The sequence below is a fragment of the Eurosta solidaginis genome, chromosome 3 (genome assembly GCF_040869045.1).
Source record: "Eurosta solidaginis isolate ZX-2024a chromosome 3, ASM4086904v1, whole genome shotgun sequence".
Lineage (NCBI taxonomy): Eukaryota > Metazoa > Arthropoda > Insecta > Diptera > Tephritidae > Eurosta > Eurosta solidaginis.
The window spans coordinates 128908046-128927308 of record NC_090321.1 but is presented as its reverse complement, the minus strand read 5'-3'; the positions used below and the strand labels follow the sequence as shown (position 1 = coordinate 128927308).

Genomic DNA, 19263 nt, shown 5'->3' with positions numbered 1-19263 from the left:
ACTCAAGCAAAGGCCATCTGCTAATCGGGACAGACGCAAACGCCCACCACGGGGCAGTTCCAACATAAACACTCGTGGTGAGTCACTTTTTGAGTACCTTTTAACAACTAACCTTGTAGTTTGCAATGTAGGTAATGAACCAACTTTTATTACTAAAAACCGTAGAAAGGTTATTGACCTCACTATTTGTAGCGAAAGCGCTTATGGGTGGGTTAAAAAATGGCGTGTTCTTGAGGAACATTCCTTTTCAGACCACCGGTATATTGAAGTAATGTTAGAGTTCTTCGTCGATCAGCCCATTGCGAGACGTAACCCACGTAATACAAACTGGGAACTACATAATGAGCTGTTAGCACTACCAGAACTGCCCCCACAAAGCCCCTCATCAACGATGGAGCTAGAGGGTCTGGTAGAAACCTTCACATCGGCATTCTCAAAAGCCTTAGAACAGGCCTGTCCATTGCCAAAACCGCGCGGTAAGCGTAAACCTCACTGGTGGTCCCATGATCTGGACCTACTTCGTAAATCCTGTAGATAACAGTTTAACAAAGCCAAATTCTTTGATAACAAACAGGTCACAATGGCTAGAATACAAGGACAAACTAAGGACTTACAAAAAAGTCCTGAGACAAGCGAAGAGAACTTCATGGAGAAATTTCTGCACTGGAGTCGAAAGTGTCGTGGACACATCCAGGCTACGGTGCGTGCTTTCTAAGACGCAAACAGCTATTAGCTTTCTGCGGAGACTGAATGTTACCTGGACCAGCACAGAAGGGGAAACTCTAGAGCTGCTCTTGGAAATATGACCAACGCACCGGAAGTACCTGCAGCAAACCAAGCTGTGAATATACCCATCACTGAGGAGAGAGTGAGGTGGGCAGTCAATAGTTTTAAACCTTTTAAGGCTGCTGGACCAGACGTGATTGTACCCGCTCAACTTATCTACTCTATGGAGTTATCAGCCAACTGGCTGCGGCAAATATATACCGCTTGTTTGGCTATGAACTATATTCCGTGTGCATGGAGGAGCGCCACGGTCATATTCATTCCTAAGGCAGGCAAAGCCTCTCACTACGAGCCGAAGGACTATAGACCTATCAGTCTCTCATCCTTCGTACTCAAGACCCTAGAGAGAATAGTTAGCGATTTTCTCACTACAAGCATTGATAGGAATCTCATTTCGGACTATCAACACGCGTACACCAAAGGTAAATCTGCGGAGACTGCGCTACACAGCCTAGTCTCTACTATAGAAACATCCTTGTTCGAAAAGGATTATTGTCTTGTGGCCTTCCTAGAAATTGAAGGAGCATTCAACAATATAAGTCCAGACGCCGCTAACAATGCTTTAACTGATCTGGACGTAAATAGACCCCTAGTGGGACTAATTGATAAACTGATCAGGGGAAGGAAAGTGCTTTCCTCACTGGGGAAGGTTGAGATAACACGATTTGTCGCAAGGGGCACGCCCCAGGGTAGTGTCCTTTCCCCTTTACTATGGAACCTAACGGTAAACTCGCTATTAAGAGATACTAGTTGGGGGAGCGGGAAGGTCGTGGCATATGCTGATGACCTAGCGATTATCTACAGAGGCAAGTTCCCTCAAACTTTGTGCGACTTGATGCAGATAGCATTGCGAGAGGTTTCCTTGTGGGCTTCCCGATGTGGACTCAGCGTCAACTCCGATAAAGTAGAGCTTGTCTTATATACCAAACGATACAAAATACCATCGTTGAACCTACCAAAACTAAATGGGGTGCGCCTAAGCCTGGCAGATAAAGCCAAATTTCTAGGCGTACCTAGTTTTAGACAAAAAGCTGAACTGGAAGGACAACGTTATCCAGCGACAAAAGAAAGCGTACATTGCATTATATACGTGTAAAAGAGCCATTGGAAAAAAATGGGGACTCACCCCCAACATATGCAGATGGATTTATACCGCGATTATCAGACCCATATTGCTGTATGGGGTAGTTGTATGGTGGCCAGCCTTGAGCAAGGCGTCAAACCTAAACTTGTTGGGTAAAGTCCACAGATCCAGCATGATAAGCATAAGCGGGGCTCTAAGAAGAACGCCTAGCGAAGCTCTTCAGGTCATTCTTGACATCTTTCCATTGGATCTGGCTGGTCATCGAGCAACGGCAAAGTCAGCCCTGCGTCTAAGGGAGTTGTCGTGCTGGAACGACAGGACCACAGGACACTCAAGTATACTAAACAAATACAGTTTTCTCCCTAATGGAAGCCGCAGCTAGGATAGGGACATACATTGTCGGCAAAGAAATTTTTATCTTCAGCGACAGCCAAGCTGCCATAAAATCTCTGGGCTCCCACTCGTTCAATTCTGAACTAGCACTAAACTGTCGCCGATCTCTTAAAGAGATGGCTCAACAGAACCGTGTACACCTCACATGGGTCCCTGGACATAGGGATATCGAGGGAAACTGCATTGCAGATGAACTCGCTAGGCAGGGTACAACCAAGAAGGTTCTTCCTGGACAAGAACGCTTAGGTATGCCCCTGTCCACATGCAAGCTAATGCTAAAAGAGCACATCTACCGTCCAGCCGACGAAAGATGGCTACAAACACCGGGATGCCGAACATCGAAAGAAACCTAAAAAGCCTAAATGGGATCCTAAAAGGTCCCGTCACGTGTACAACCTAAGAAGGGATACAATTTCCACACTTTTGGGGGCACTAACGGGTCATTGCCTCATAGGTAGGCAAGCAGAAAGGCTAGGAGCGCCTTATCGTCGTTGCTGTAGGAGTTTTAAAAAAGATGAGGAGGAGGAAGCGGTGGTTCACCTCATTTGAAACTGCCCAGTGCTACGCGGAGCACGGCAGCGTTTTCTGGGAGCTCCATTTCTTGATACTATGAGTCAGGTTGTGGAGCATGACGTCAAAGACCTGGTAGCTTTCATCAGGTCCTCAAAATGGTTCGAAGAGGAAAGGTAACGGTGTTTTTCGTGGTATCACAACGGGCCTAGTACTACTGGCCTAAGTGTGCCCTCGGGCAGCCACCCTAACCTAACCTAACCTAATACAAACCAACTATGATTTTTTTGATGTCACTTAAAATAATGAGCATTAACTCCCTATAAAGAAATTTACAGCTAACTTTGTGGTGTAACGTCCATTTTAATATTTCAAAGCGAAAAAACGCATATAAATTGACATTGCCCCACAAAGTGACATATTTATTTTATAGGGAAATATTCGGTTTTTCAAAGAAACTTGGTATTGTTTCTGTTTTTTGTTCTATTTATAGAACTACAACGAATTAACCACTTTTGTCTATTTGTATGAGTTAATCGGGGATTGCCCATATTGCTTTAAATGTATGAAAACATTTATTTGAAGCAATTCTTAATTTTATAATTTATTTAATAATTTGGGAAAAATTTAAACAACGTGACATCAGGACGGACAAGGCGACAGCTGTTTCGATTATACCTTTTAATTCTCTTCAAAGCATTTCTTCCGGAAGTGGGATTTGAACCCGCACTCTTACGATAGTTGAAAGTGTTACAAACGCATTCAGCCACGTCATGCCTTAGTTGTTGTAAAGTTTTTCCCAATTGCCTTCACTGCATATTGAATCTTTACACACGTATGCAATTATGTGTTAAAGTTATGCTTGGTGGTAAGGCGGTTTTTCAAAGAAACTTGGTATTGTTGCTGTTTTTTGTTCTAGTTATAGAACTACAACGAATTAACCAATTTTGTCTATTTGTATGAGGTAATAGGGGATTGCCCGTATTGCTTTAAATGTAAGGAACCTATTTCTTGAAGCAGTTTTTAATTTTATAATTTATTTAATAATTTGGGAAAAATTTAAACAACGTGACATCAGGACGGACAAGGCGACAGCTCTTTGGATTATACCTTGTAAATCTCTTCAAACCTTTTCTCCCGGGAGTGGGATTTGAACCCGCACTCCTTCGATAGTTGAAAGCAGGCATGCTTAACGAACGAAACGATATCATTTCGTTACGATAATCAACGCTAATAAACGAAACGAAGTCACTTCGTTTCGTATATTAACGTTAAGATCGTCAAATTAACGTTAATTTGACGTTCTTAACGTTAATAAACGAAACGAAATGACTTCGTTTCGTTTATTAACGTTGATTATCGTAACGAAATGATATCGTTTCGTTCGTTAAGCATGCCTGGTTGAAAGTGATACAAACACATTCAGCCACGTCATGCCTTAGTTGTTGTAAAGTTTTTCCCAATTGCCTTCTCTGCATATTTACCCTTTTACACACTGCATACTTAGTAGGTAATTATGTGTTAATATTTAATCTTTTACACACTGTATACTTAGTAGGTAATTATGTGTTAATATTTAATCTTTTACACACTGTATACTTAGTATGTAATTATGTGTTTAAGTGTGCAGTGTGTAAAAGATTAAATATGCAGAGAAGGCAATTGTGAAAAACTTTACAACAACTAAGGCATGACGTGGCTGAATGCGTTTCTAACACTTTCAACTATCGTAGGAGTGCGGGCTAAAATCCCACTCCCGGGAGAAAAGGATTTGAAGAGATTTACAGGGTATAATCGAAACAGCTGTCGCCTTGCCCGTCCTGTTGTTGTTGTTGGAGCAATGCTTCGCCCCACCTAATAGCCGCGGCTGATCACAAATTGCATCAATATACTCTAACGGGAGTCTAAGGAAACTTGCCGTTTCAACAGGGGTGGACCATAAGGAAAGGGGTGTTAGAGGCGTTGGTTCCACATTACAATTAAAGAGATGGTTGGTGTCATGTGGGGACACATTGCAAGCGGGGCATACATTTTGTATGTCGGTGTTGATTCTGGATAAGTAAGAGTTTAACCTGTTACAGTATCCAGAACGAAGTTGAGCAAGAGTGACACGCGTTTCCCTGGGGAGTATGCGTTCCTCTTCCGCGAGTTTTGGATACTTTTCTTTAAGTACTGGATTCACCGGGCAATTCCCGGCATAAAGGTCCGACGCCTGTTTATGGAGTTCACCAAGGACCTGCTTGTGTTTTTCGCTTCATACGGCTGGGTTATCAGGTGCCGTATTTCCTCAAAATGCTTACGGAGATGACTCCTTAAGCCCCTAGGCGGTGCTGGTTCATCAATCAGATGTCTGTTGGGATGCTCAGGTTTCTGAGTATTCAACAGGAACTGTTTGGTCAGCATCTCATTTCTCTCCCTGATGGGGAGTATTCTCGCCTCATTATGCAGATGGTGTTCTGGGGACATAAGAAGACAGCCCATGGCGATTCTGAGAGCAGTATTTTGGCAGGCCTGTAGTTTCTTCCAGTGGGTATTTTTTAGGCTTGGCGACCATATGGGTGACGCGGAGCACGTAATCGGCTGGCTAATTGCTTTATGTGTAGTCATGAGCGTTTCTTTATCTTTTCCCCAGGTACTGCCAGCGAGGGATTTGAGGATTTTGTTACGGCTCCGAATTCTCGGAATAATTGCGGCTGCGTGCTCACCAAAATGTAGATCCTGATCAAACGTCACACCCAAGATTTTGGGGTGTAGGACAGTCGGTAGCGTAGTGCCATCAACGTGGATGTACAAAATGGTCGACATTTGGGACGTCCATGTTGTAAATAAGGTCGCGGAAGATTTAGTCGGTGATAATGCCAGGTTTCGCGAGGCGAAAAAACTGGAGAGATCAGGGAGGTAGCCGTTTATTTTATTGCATAACGCATCGATCTTTGGGCCTGGGCCTGTGGCCGTTATTGTGCAGTCATCGGCGTAGGAAACGATTGTGACTCCTTCCGGTGGTGAAGGTAGCTTACATATGTAGAAATTAAACAAAAGTGGGGATAGGACACCACACCTTTTTTAATTCGCCTTGGTTTTGAATTGCACCGATGCCTGCCGACCACCCAGATAATTTGCGGTCCACCTTTAAAGACATGGGGGAAGGGTAGACCCTTCCAGGTCTTGCAGTAACGAGCCATGGTTGACCGTATCAAAAGCTTTTGGTAGGTCTAGCGCTACGAGTACTGTTCTTTGGTGGGGTATTGATTTAAACCGCAATTTATCTGGGTGCTAATGGTATTAAGCGCGGTGGTAGTGCTATGGGGTTTTCTGAAGCCGTGCTAATGAGAGGCTAGCTGCTGTTAGCTGGTTTCCCAGGCTTTAGTAGCGGGACCACCTTGGTTATTTTCCATTTCTCGGGTATGACAGAGGTGGAAAGAGACAGGTTGAAGACATGCGCTAAATATTTGAAACCCTCTTTCCCTAGGCTTTTAAGCATCGGCGTGGCTATGCCGTCTGGGCCCACTGCTTTGGATGGTTTAGCGCGACCAATGGCGTTCTCAACCTCTTTAGCGGTGATGGTGATTGGTGACGCGCTGAATTTGTGTTTATGTGCGTGTCTATTGGCTCTCCGTCTATCTTTGTCGACCGTAGGATGCATTATATATTGTCGGTAGAAAGCGCTCGCGCATTTTTTCGCATCCGACAGCACTTTGTCGCCAAAGGCGATGGAAACTTTGTCTTTGTGCTTAGTCGGATTCGATAGGGACTTTACGGTGGACCAAAGTTTACCCACAAGGGTAGAGAGGTTACAACCTCTTAGGTGTTCCTCCCATTTCGCCCGCTTGTGTTCGTCCACAAGCAATCTGATGCGTTGGTTTATATCCCTTATTTGGGGGTCGCCTGGATCAAGCTGTCTTATAAGGTCACGTTCTCTCGCTAAGTTTGCGGCCTCAGCCGGGAAGTGGAGCCGGATTTCGGGAATTCCCCGGCGGGAATGAAACGTGCCGAGGCGGATTCCATGACCTTACGGAAAGCACGCTCCCCTTGGCGGACATCAGTCGGGATAGGGAGGGCAGCAAAGCGGTTGTCTGTAAAATATTTATATTCTTCCCACTTTCCTTTTTTGAAGTTAATGAAAGTGCGTTTTTTGGTGACGATGAAGTCGGCGGTACGCTCAAGCGAAATAAGTATGGGCAGGTGGTCGGATGCCAATGTTACCATCGGCTGCCAGTTGACGTAGTTTACGAGTTCTGTGCTCACTATTGAGATATCTGGCGAACTGTGACAGCTTCCTGCCATAGGGTTGGGGTGTCTTCGTTTATTGTGCAGAACGTCGTTTCTTCTATTTGATCCGCTAACATCTCACCCTACTGTCCACTCGCAAGTTTGAATGTCATAGATCATGATGGGCATTGAAATCGCCTAAGACAATGCGATTGTTGCCAGTGAGTATCCACTGGGGCAACAGGTAGCAGGAGGGATGTAGATGTTGATGATTTCTAGGTTTGCATCACCTGGCCGGACAGATAGGACTTGACGTTCTAAGACATTGTCCCTGCGGTCGATGCCAGGATCAAATATATAATATTGCACAGAGTGGTGTATGATAAACGCGAGGCCGCCTCCATTTCCGCTTTCGCGGTCTTTCCTGTGGACATTATACCCAGAGCAGGTCTGCAATGCAGATCTTGCTGTGAGTTTAGTCTCTTGAATCGCAGCAATGCGAATGTTGTGCCGCTTCATGAAATCGACTATCTCCGTAATCTTCCCAGTTAGTCCATTACAATTTAACTGCAGAATTCTGAAGTGCATAAGGGGAGACGCCGCAACTCTGGGGGTAAGTGACGGGTGACTACGCCTGGGTTGTGGAAGGCCAGGGCGCAATTGCTGTTTTGCCCTGGGACTGGGCGTCCTTGGCCAAGCATTGCGATACCCGGATGATTTAAGTTTGCGACCTGGCAACATGGCGCGATGAAAACCATCGGGGGGTTGCCGTCGCGGAGACCAGAACATCTAGGAAAGTGGCACCACCCAAGGCAAGAGCTGCATTGGGCGGATGTCGCAAACCTATATATTCTGTGCTGGCAAACGGTGAAAACGGAGGTAGGGACTAAGAGTCTGTTTCCCTGACCTGCACGATTGCTGCCTTGTCCGTCCTGATGTCACGTTGTTTAAATTTTTCTCAAATTATTAAATAAATTATAAAATTAAAAATTGCTTCAAATAAATGTTTTCATACATTTAAAGCAATACGGGCAATCCCCGATTAACTTATACAAATCGAAAAAAGTACTACAATAATCTTCCAAACCTTTCTTTGTACATTGAAATTTAGTGGTTTAAATATTTGTTGAAAAGAATCGCAAGGAGAAAAAGACAATTTTCAACACCCTGTATCACCGCAATCCGTTTATATTTTGGCCACCCCTTTTGCACAGGTGATTCGCCCTACAATGGCAACATTTTTACCAACTTTGGTAGATTTTGTAGTTATCAAGTTTCTCGAGATGGAATACTTGACATGGAAAGCCGCATATATAAATCTAAGGAAAATTCGTTGCCGATCACGCCAACATTTTTTTAAAAAAGTTTCCTAAATTTATAGTGATTGCTGAAAACCGGCAGTGTATGCACTACCATCATAGATATGTTGGTGCAAAGTACATACATTTAGTTAAGATTTTCACCAAATATTCAATACAAAATTCGAACAGAAAAGGGCCAATTTCAACAACATTTAGTAACAACCATATATGTAATACTCCTATATTGCTACAAAAGGCTAGGTACATTCCCAAACATCAGAGTGCCGATATATTGCTGTTTAAACGTTTTTGTTTTTGTATTCAATAATCGAATGTACCTAAATTTAAATTTTTCCTTGTCACACTTATGCTGTTACAATCAGAAAACTTTTATAGGCTGTCTTGTTTTGATTTCGAATTCAAAACACATTGCGAGCATTTTCTATTAGCAATATAGGAGTATTACATATTTGGTAACAATATTGTTTCTGTGCGAGGAAGTCTTTTATAGCTTCTTACCGAAGTCGATATTTGCATGTGTATAAGTAATATACTTCAGCTTTTATATCGCACGTTTTATCGTAAACAGATGCAAATCAAACAAGTAAGGAAGGCTAAGTTCGGGTGTAACAGAACATTAAATACTCAGCTGCCAAATTAAAGCTTGCAAAACTTTTGAATTACCTTCGAATTCGAGCCGCGTAAATTCCAGAACAAGACTAATGATATTACGCCACGTCGTTGGTTGCTGCTCTGCAATCCCGGTTTTTCTGATTTTATTGCCGAAAAGATAGGCGACGAGTGGCCTGTACAATTGCAAAAGACTTGTTTTATTACTACAGCGCCACACCCCATTGTCCAAAATTTTACTAATTTTCCATTCTGCGTCATAAGGTCAACCCAATTACCAAGTTTCATCGCTTTGTCCGTCTTTAGTAAAGAATTGTCGCACTTTTTCGGATTTTCGAAATTTTCGATATTGAAAAATGGGTGTGGTTATATTCCGATTTCGTTCATTTTAAATATCGATCTGAGATGAGTTCCCAGGAACTTACGTACCAAATTTCTTTAAGATACCACAAAATTTGCTCAAGTTATCGTGTTTAGGGACAGACGGACGGACGGACATGGCTAAATGAATTTCTATTTTCGCCCGGCTCATTTTGATATATAGAAGTCTATATCTATCTCGATTAGTTTATGCCGTTACAGGGTACCGTTATGCGAACAAAATTAATACACTCTGTGAGATCTGCTCAGCTGAGTATACAAGTTTGTATTTCGAGATTTTATGATGCCAAAAAATAGTTGTCTAGTAAGTTTATGATAACATACATAAAGAGAATACTTAAAGGGCCAAGATGTACCACGATAGCTGTATTTGAATTTTATTTTGGATAACGAAACTGTATGAAAAAATTAAACTTCATTTGCGTTTCCCAAAAAATTAAAATTTTGGACTACTTCTGTTTGCAATAAAACGAGCCATATCACGTAATGCATGTATTCCTAATATGTATATGAGAGCACACAGCTGGGTAAAAATGTTCGGTTTTGCCCTAACTTGACTTGCTTACTTGTTTTATACCGATTCGAATACAAATAAGCTGAAATAGGGGCCCCTGTTAAAGCAAAGCAGGGAATACAATGTATGTTTATTGAACCCAATGTTTATAGTCTTAGCACAAAAGTACTTATCTGACATATAAATTTAAAAAAAATGTTCATTATTTATGCGAATATTTTCAAGATCGCGAAGGATAATAACCGCCAAATGGTAACTGGTCGTTTAGCAGCCGATTATGATATTAGTCCAACGGTTCAAATTCGAGCTTTACTTAAGTCCGAACTGAGAAAAGTAACATTACTTCTATGGTTCCTGTGGGTGTCCTGTGCTTTCTGCTACTATGGATTAGTCCTGATTTCCGTCGAGCTGATTCTGAAAGATAGAGACCAAACGCAAAATACTGATTGTGTCAAATTTAATACAACGGATTTTATGGACCTTTTGTGGATCACATTTTCAGAATTTCCTGGTATATTCTCAACAATTACGTTGATTAAGCGACACGGAAAAAAGAAAACAATGGCATTGCAGTTTTTGCTATTTGCCGGATGCGTTGCAATACTTTCGCTGATTAAAAGGTAAGCCTGACTAAAATGCATAACTGCTCATCGTTAATTAGGAAAATTGTCTGGAAACCAGAAGACATTATTATAATTAAGTACTTTTGCCAATATCTAAATTTATATATTTAAAATTTTCCCGGAAATATGCATTAAGGCCCAAGTAAGATTGCCACTTTGGACGGTAACATATTTTACTGCTCATCTCAGCCCAAGCAGCCAAAATGGCATCTTTTACTGGAGTTTACACTCGCACTGAAATTCTGGGTATCTCGGTTAATTGATCTTAGTGTCTATGCTGTTTCCTTCGTTTTATGGTTGTTTTATACTAAATTTCCATTTACACCATTTTCCGAAAATTACAATTCATATTCAGATAACGTTTGTATGTTTAATGATGTGCTCAATTTTACTTAAGATTTTTAATAATTAATGAGCTTAACACCGGTAAATAATAACTGTTATTTAATTATTATTTTGGTTTAGTTGGGAAAAACTATAATAATAATTATTATTTAGCGGTGTTAAGCTCATTAATTCTTAAAAATATTCAGAGAACTACAAAAATTATTCGGAAGAAAGCACAATTTAACTAAGGGGCGCATGACAATCCCATTTTGGGTGCGAACCTCTACAACCTGAATATGGTTTTCAGGGCCGAGGCGAACGTTCTCGATTCGTCCCAGACGCCACTCGGTTGGTGGGAGCGAATCTTCTTTGATTACGACGAGGTCCTCTGGTTGAAGATTTTGCTGTGGCCTTTGCCATTTATAGCGCTTCTGAAGTTACTTCAGATAATCCTCATTCCAGCGTCGACTGAATTGATGATGAAGCGATTTGTGTAAAAACTCTAGATACAACTGCCATAGCCTAGAGCCCGGAGGAAGGATTACTGGATGCTTCTCGTTGTATCGTAATGTAGAATGTTTCATTTCATACTCAGAGTTTCCATTTAATATACAGAAAATTACAAATAATATTCAAAATTTCCATTTGATATTCAGAAAGTTCCAATTCATATTCAGAAAGTTTGAATTAATATTCATAATTTTCATTTCATATTGAGAGAGTCGCAATTCAAATTAAAAAACTAACAGTTGAAAACAGAAAAGTTAGAGCTCATAAAATCAAGAAAATTGCAGTTCATAATCAGAAAATTTCAAGTGATATTCAGTAAGTTGTGAGAGTGTGAGGAGAAACGTTGAAGAATATCGGCCTCTTCCTCGAGGGCGTGATATGCTTCGACCTTGCGTTTCTCGGATGGAGAGGTAGCGCTGCTTTGGCCATGCCGAAATGTGGCAAGAAATCCATTGTGGCCCGTGTCACCAAAGTGAGGAGCCTACCAAATCATCCGGCTTGCAACCATGTGTGCCAAAATAAGCAGGGTTGTCTTGGCTAGATACATGGCACCAGGTGCGGCTAGGAAAGTATTCTCGAATTTGAGAGGTACGGTTGGCCACATAATTCTTCCAGGTCGATTGAGATTTTTCTAGCCAAGCTAGTACAATTTCAGAATCTGACCATAAGAATGTGTTGCATGCTTCTAAGTCGAGCTGTTTTCGAACAGTTGAAGCCAGTTTGGCGAGTAGGACTGCACCAAATAGCTCTAAGCAGGGTAAGCTTACAGTTTTTATGGGGGCAACTTTGCCTTTCGCAACCAAAAGAGAAGATTTTATTTGGTTGCCCACATGTGTTCGGCTGTAAACCGCTGCGCAATATGCTTTTTCCGAGGCATCACAGAACCCGTGGATTTGGGTATCTTGCCCTAGAACTACACTAACCCATCGAGAGATTTCTATGTGGCAAATGCCTGGCAGGATCTCTGCGAAATGTTGCCATTTTGATAATGCTGCGCGCTTTGCGCTTTCATCCTTTCATTGGCGTTGCCATCCAGCCATTTTTCTTGGAGAAGCATCTTGGCTTGGATCATAACTGGCGACAGCCATCCTGCTGGGTCAAAAAGTTTTGCAACAGAAGATAAAATTTGTCGCTTTGTGACGGCCATTTGAGTGTGTTCCGGCAGTATGGTGTATGAAAATTTATCCGTGAGCGCGTTCCATCCAATGCCAAAAGTTTTTGTATTAGAAGTGCTCTCAAATTTTAAGAAGTTGGAGTCTAGAAGATACTCCTTCGGAAACTGTTCTAATATGGCTGGGTTATTAGCCATTAATTTCGTTAATATGAAAACGGCTGATTTTAGGGCTTTTATTACTTGGACGAGTGATTCAGTGGCGTTATGGATGGCGGCACTTCCTGATAGGATGTCGTCGACATACGTTTGCATCTTGAGAATTGTTGCAGCCAAGGGGAATGTCGCTCTCGTGGCAGCTGATGCTTGATACAACGTACGAATAGCGAAATATGGTGCACAGTTGACGCAGAATGTAACCGTTTTTAGATTGAAATCGCTAACAATAGGGTTGGCCGATTTGCGAAATAGGATTCGCTGAAAATCTTTATCGTCCTCGTGTATGAGGATCTGGCGGTACATTTTGTCAATGTCTCCATTGAACACATACTTATGCATGCGCCACTGTAGAATTAGTAGTGTGAAATCTGGTTGGAGAGTTTGACCAGTGTATAACACGTTATTCAGGGATTTTCCTGACCCAGATTTTGTAGAGGCGTTGAAAACCACACGAACTTTGGTGGTGACCTTATCTGGTTTGAATACCGCATGATGTGGCAAGTAGAATGAGAAGACTTTCCCATTCGAAGTTATTTAGCATGGGTCGGTAGATTCCATCTGACCAAGATCGAGATATTCTTGCAACACATTGTTGTACATTGTACCTAACTTCCCCTTTTTCTGAAGCGTTCGTTCCATGCCGAAAATCTGCTGTGGGTCAGCGGAGTTTTCCGAGAGAGTGTTTTTTAGGAAACTCTTTCTTGAATGGTTTGCTGCACATATATGCTGCCGCACACCTTTTTTATACCTTCCAGCAGAATTTGTGGAAGTATGTCGCTGCATATGACCATGTCAGTCTGACCTAATATGTGGCAACTGGGATCAGCGAGCTCAAGGAATTTGAACTGCTCCGAGATTTTGCGTCTGATGGTGGCTGCTGGCAGATTCTTCGTGAGTTGCGGCAACACAATGGCATGAGCCTTTATCCTTTTCATGGCCTTGGATGCAACCAGTGTCAAAGGACAAAGCTTGGAGGACTTTTGTACGACTTGTCCACCCATACCAGAGATTTCGAACTTTGAGTGTTCGAATGGAAGTTTCAACCGTTTTTGAAGTTTCGGGGAAATGAAAGTTCTTTCCGGGCCCTGATCGATAAGAGCCCTCAGTTGAAATAATTCCCCTTCGTGTTCCACTGCGACCATAGGAGTAGGAAGGAGAATTTGGTTATCATTAGCTGCACGCAATGCTTGAACCGGTGCGTGTTTTGAACAACACGGTAGCTCGCTAGAATCGGAGATATTCTGCGTTTTTCGAACGGGACATGTCGACTCAGCAGTTTTGTGCTGCATGTTTGGTGCATTCGTTCGCGGAGTGGAACGAGGAAGTTGTGGTTTCGCATGCAACAGCGTGTGATGCCGTTGATGACATATCGAACATGACCACTTGCTCGCGCACTCATTGATGATATGAGTGCTGTTAAGACAGTTTGTACACAGCTTAACTTGTTTTATGAATTGTGTCGATTTTGCACAGGCATTCGCTTGAATTATGGACAGAATCTAATAAGGAGCGGAGAGTTGCAATAATGGCAAGTTTCCTTTTTATATTCTGCCACAAGGGTTTGCGTCCTGTTGTAGATTAGGTTTTGCGCATAATTTTGACGAGCGACTGGTTTTAGTTTGCTTTGGCTTTGTTGAAGCCTATTTACTCTTTCAACGACTTCATATCTCGATTTGAGAAAGTCGTTCATTTGTGACCATGATGGTAAATCTCTTCGCGAGGAGAGAGATTGTTCCCAAAATGACAGGGTTGTTTCGGGTAGTTTTGATGAACAAATGTACACCAGAATCGGATCTCAACTGTCGGCCGTAACCTCTTGGAAGTGAAGGACTTATAAGCAGTTGTTGATTATATATTGCAATCTCTGAAATAGCTCACTGGTTTCTGATGGAATAGTAGCCAGAGTCAGTAAGGATTTTAGCTTGTTTTCGTATAGTGACCGTAAAGCTTCCCAGGCAAGGTCAAAGTTGTCATCGCTCTACGGATATTGGTTGACGATGGAGCCGGCTTTGCCTTGCGTTTTTTACTGGAGATGGTACAATTTCTGAGCACGGGAGAGCCTTGGGTGGTCAATGTACACCGCTGTTAACATATCACGAAAAGCGGGCCGTTCTTCATAGCCACCATAAAAGGTCTCCGTGTCGCATGCTGGGACTTTGAGGTAAATATTTGCCTCAGCCGAGGGTTATTCCACGCGGAGTGGTGGACTTGGTGTTGCCATCATTTAGATCAAAAAAAGTTGATCGGCAATATTTGCTTTGGTCACTTCATACGTATCAAGGCAAGTGCATTGTTTGCCTTTACTGAATACTTGAAGCATTCAGGGAAACTTTCGTCTGGTATCGAAAATACCACATCGTAAGCCGATTGAAGCCATGCCCAACAATCATCTAGTGATTTGTCCTTGATCATGAAATACGATTCAGTGTGACCTTGAATCGGTGTCTCATTAAATGTTGCACAGTATCTCATGAGACTGTCAGTTTCCGCGATGAACTTTTCCGCGAATGGGTCAACTGATTTGGATTTTGGGCAACGGGATATTGCCCTTTCCTTGGCCGTTTTTGAGGGACAGAAGCATTTAAGCAAATTTTTGGGTCTTCACCAAAAAAACCGAATAAAACGAGGGAACGTTCGCAAAGTTCGAAGATGGAATTGCTCTTCGTGCCACAGAAATTTAAAAGGGTATTTAAATTGGTGGCGGTGTTTGTGTTTTTTTTTTTTTTGAAAAATATTGAGATTGAGTGTCGTGGGGTACGCACGTATTTTTCTTTGCTCCGTATTAAAATTAAAAAAATAAAAAACAAATTAAATATGAAGTGCTCGGTTTGTGTACAAAAAACCGATAGAAACAATCATTTAAAGGTAACTTGTGCTGATTGCGCAAGCTCTTTTCATTATTCTTGTGCGAATGTTGAAAAAGACGAAATTGAATATATGAATGCTGAAAACATAAAATTCAGATGCGACAAGTGCAATACTCTTCGGCGCAAATCACTTCAAAATCAGCCTTTGTTATTGCCATCAACAAAAGATGCGCAGCAACAGCAGAATGCAGAACTTCGCTTACGAAACCAAATGCAGCAAAAACAAATGCAACAACAACAGCATGTAACAAAACCACAACAGCAATAAAAACAACAAAGCTATGAAGAGCCGAACGAAGCGACTGCAAGCAAAGCACAATTTTGCGCCAAAACAATTACATTTCAGCTTCTTTATGAAGAAATAATTGCATTAAAAAAATGAACACCGATTACCTGTCGTTGACAGTAAATGAAATAAAAGAAGAAAATTCAAAGCTAAAAATGAAAGTAAACAATCTGAAAAGTATACTCAACTGGAAAGAGCAAAAGCAACTGGCGAACGACATTGAGTTAGTTGGTGTACCTAACGTGGATAATGCAAATGTAGGAGAGTGTGTGCAAAGAATATTTAGAGAAGCTCTTAATATCACTGTCTCAGCAGAAGATATTAGTAAGTGTTATGTAAAGCGCATTAAAAAATCAAACACTGTTGACAATATTATTTGTGCCAAACTCTCTTCGTTTGATGTTAAGAAGAAGATCATGCAGAGTAAAAAAACATGTAAAGGAAAGATAAATGCGTCTGTTTTTAGTGGCGATAAAAAACACAACATCTACATAAATGATCGCCTTACCAAATATACTAGGGATTTGTTTATGTCAGACAAAAAGTAAAAACAGAGAAAAGATTCAAGTACCTATGGATTCGAAATTCCACAATACTTCTAAAAAAGGTTGATAATGGTGATGTCTGTGTTATAAGGTCTTTTGAGGATCTCAACAAAATAAAAAACTAAAGGCATTTCTTGCCTATTAGCCTTATGTTAAATAACTTGAATAATAATATTGATCTTATAGCTGAAGAGCCCCCGATAACAACTATTAGAAGTATTTCTGATTTGAATACTCATTCGAATTCTTATCAATTTAAATCTGTTTATGCTGTACATCAAAATATGCGTAGTTTGCGTCGTAATTGCGATCTATTGGCAACAAATCTTGATGCTTTCCTGATCCTACCTAGCCTTATGTTTGTATTAGAAATCTGGATATATTCTTTTGAGATTGATGAATATACTTACTTACTTACTTAATTGGCGCTTAACCGTCTAAACGGTTATGGCCGTCCAACAAGGCGCGCCAGTCGCTCCTTCGCTCCGCCAACCGGCGCCAATTGGTCACACCAAGGGAGTTTAAATCGTTTTCCACCTGGTCCTTCCAACGGAGTGGGGGCCGCCCTCTACCTCTGCTTCCATAGGCGGGTTCCGATAGAAACACTTTCTTGGCCGGAGCATCATCTTTCATTCGCATAACATGGCCTAGCCAGCGCAGCCGCTGCGTTTTAATTCGCTGGACTATGTTGATGTCTGCGTATAGCTCATACAGCTCATCATTAAATCTTCTTCGGTACTCGTCATCGCCAACGCGTAGAGGCCCATAAATCTTTCGAAGAACTTTTCTCTCGAACACTCCCAAAGCCGCTTCATCTGCTGTTGTCATGGTCCATGCTTCTGCCCCATATAGCAGGACGGGTACGATAAGTGACTTGTAGATTATGATTTTCGTTCGCCGAGAGAGGACTTTACTTTTCAATTGCCTACCTGGTCCAAAGTAGCATTTATTGGCAAGATTGATTCTTCGCTGGATTTCAGTGCTGATGTTGTTGCTAGTGTTGATGCTGGTTCCCAAATAAACGAAGTCTTTTACTATTTCGAAATTATGGCTGCCAACGGTAGCGTGGTTGCCAAGGCGCATATGCGCTGACTCTTTGCTCGATGACAGCAGGTACTTCGTTTTGTCCTCATTCACCATCAAACCCATCTTTACCGCTTCTTTTTCCAGCTTGGAGTAAGCAGAACTAACAGCGCGGGTGTTTAGGCCGATGATATCAATGTCATCAGCATATGCCAGTAATTGCACGCTTTTATAGTATATTGTTCCAGTGCGGTTAAGTTCTGCAGCTAGTATAATTTTCTCCAGCATCAAATTAAAGAAATCGCACGATAGGGGGTCACCCTGTCTGAAACCTCGTTTAGTTTCGAACGGCTCGGAGAGGTCCTTCCCAATTCTGACTGAGCAGATGGTGTTGCTCAACGTCATTTTGCACAGCCGTATAAGTTTTGCGGGGAAACCAAATTCAGACATAGCGGCATATAGGCAGCTCCTTTTCGTGCTGTCGAAGGCGGCTTTAAAGTCGACGAAGAGGTGATGTGTGTCGATTCTCTTTTCACGGGTTTTTTCCAAGATTTGGCGCATTGTGAAAATCTGGTCGATGGTAGATTTACCAGGTCTGAAGCCGCACTGATAAGGTCCAATCAGCCGGTTCACGGTGGGCTTCAATCTTTCGCACAATACACTTGAAAGGACCTTATATGCGATATTAAGAAGGCTGATTCCACGATAGTTGGTGCATTTTGCAGTATCCTCCTTCTTGTGGACTGGGCAAAGAACACTTAGATTCCAACCGTCGGGCATGCTTTCGTCCGCCCATATTTTGCTAAGAAGCTGCTGCATGCGCCTTACCAACTCCTCGCCGCCGAACTTGAATAGCTCCGCAGGCAATCCATCAGCGCCCACGGCCTTGTTGTTTTTCAATCTGGTTATAGCTATTCTAACTTCGTCATAATCGGGCGGGGGGACATATATTCCATCATCATCGATTGCGGGATCGGGTTCTTCATCTCTGCGCGGTGAATTGCTGCCTCCATTTAGGAGAGCAGAGAAGTGTTCCCTCCATAATCTAAGCACTCTCTGGACATCAGTTACAAGGTCGCCGTTTTCATTCCTACAGGAGTTTGCCCCGGTCTTAAAACCTTCCGTCTGTCGCCGTATTTTCTGGTAGAATTTTCGGGCGTTATTCCTGGTGGCTAGCAGCTCAAGCTCCTCGCACTCACGCCTTTCTGCTTCTGCTTTTTTCTTCCTGAAAAGGCGTCTCGCTTCCCTTTTCAACTCACGATAGCGTTCACACACTCCTCTTGTCGCGCTCGCTTTTAACGTAGCCCTGTAGGCAGCGTCTTTTCTTTCGGTTGCAACGCGGCATTCTTCATCATACCAGTTGTTTTTTCGTGGCCGCCGGTAACCAATTTTTTCCTCGGCGGCAGTACGAAGTGCTTTGGAGATATGCTCCCACTGCTCCTGTATTCCTTCAGGATGAGTTGTGCCCTCAGAGAGCAGGTGTGAGAGTCGAGTTGCGAAATCATTGGCAGTCTGTTTTGATTGAAGCTTTTCGACGTCTAGCTTTCCTTGTGTTTTTTGTTCCTTGTTTTTAGCCGCGTTGAGGCGGTTGCGTATTTTGGCTGCAACGAAATAATGGTCCGAATCGATGTTAGGTCCTCGGATCGTGCGCACATCTAAAACACTGGAGGCATGCCGTCCGTCTATCACAACGTGATCGATCTGATTGCGAGTATTTCGATCAGGAGACAGCCATGTAGCTTGATGTATCTTTTTATGCATGAACCTCGTGCTTGATATGACCATGTTTCGAGCACCGGCAAAGTCAATCAGCCTCAGTCCGTTAGGAGAAGTTTCATTTAGGCTGAACTTTCCGACTGTAGATCCAAAAACACCTTCTTTGCCCACCCTGGCGTTAAAGTCGCCAAGCACGACTTTTATATCATGACGGGGGCAGCGCTCGTA

The 19263-nt window shown here is 42.4% G+C and overlaps 1 protein-coding gene across 7 annotated transcripts in view; it reads left to right on the top strand.

Annotated features, from left to right (window-relative positions):
* Positions 1 to 19263, top strand: part of LOC137244275 (synaptic vesicle 2-related protein) — a 2198928-nt gene that overhangs the window by 1764354 nt on the left and 415311 nt on the right. For all 7 annotated transcript variants that reach the window (XM_067773028.1, XM_067773020.1, XM_067773022.1 and 4 more), the window contains one exon: positions 10034 to 10428. In XM_067773028.1, the coding sequence (XP_067629129.1) occupies positions 10034 to 10428 (395 nt within the window). The remainder of the gene's footprint in view (positions 1 to 10033; positions 10429 to 19263) is intronic.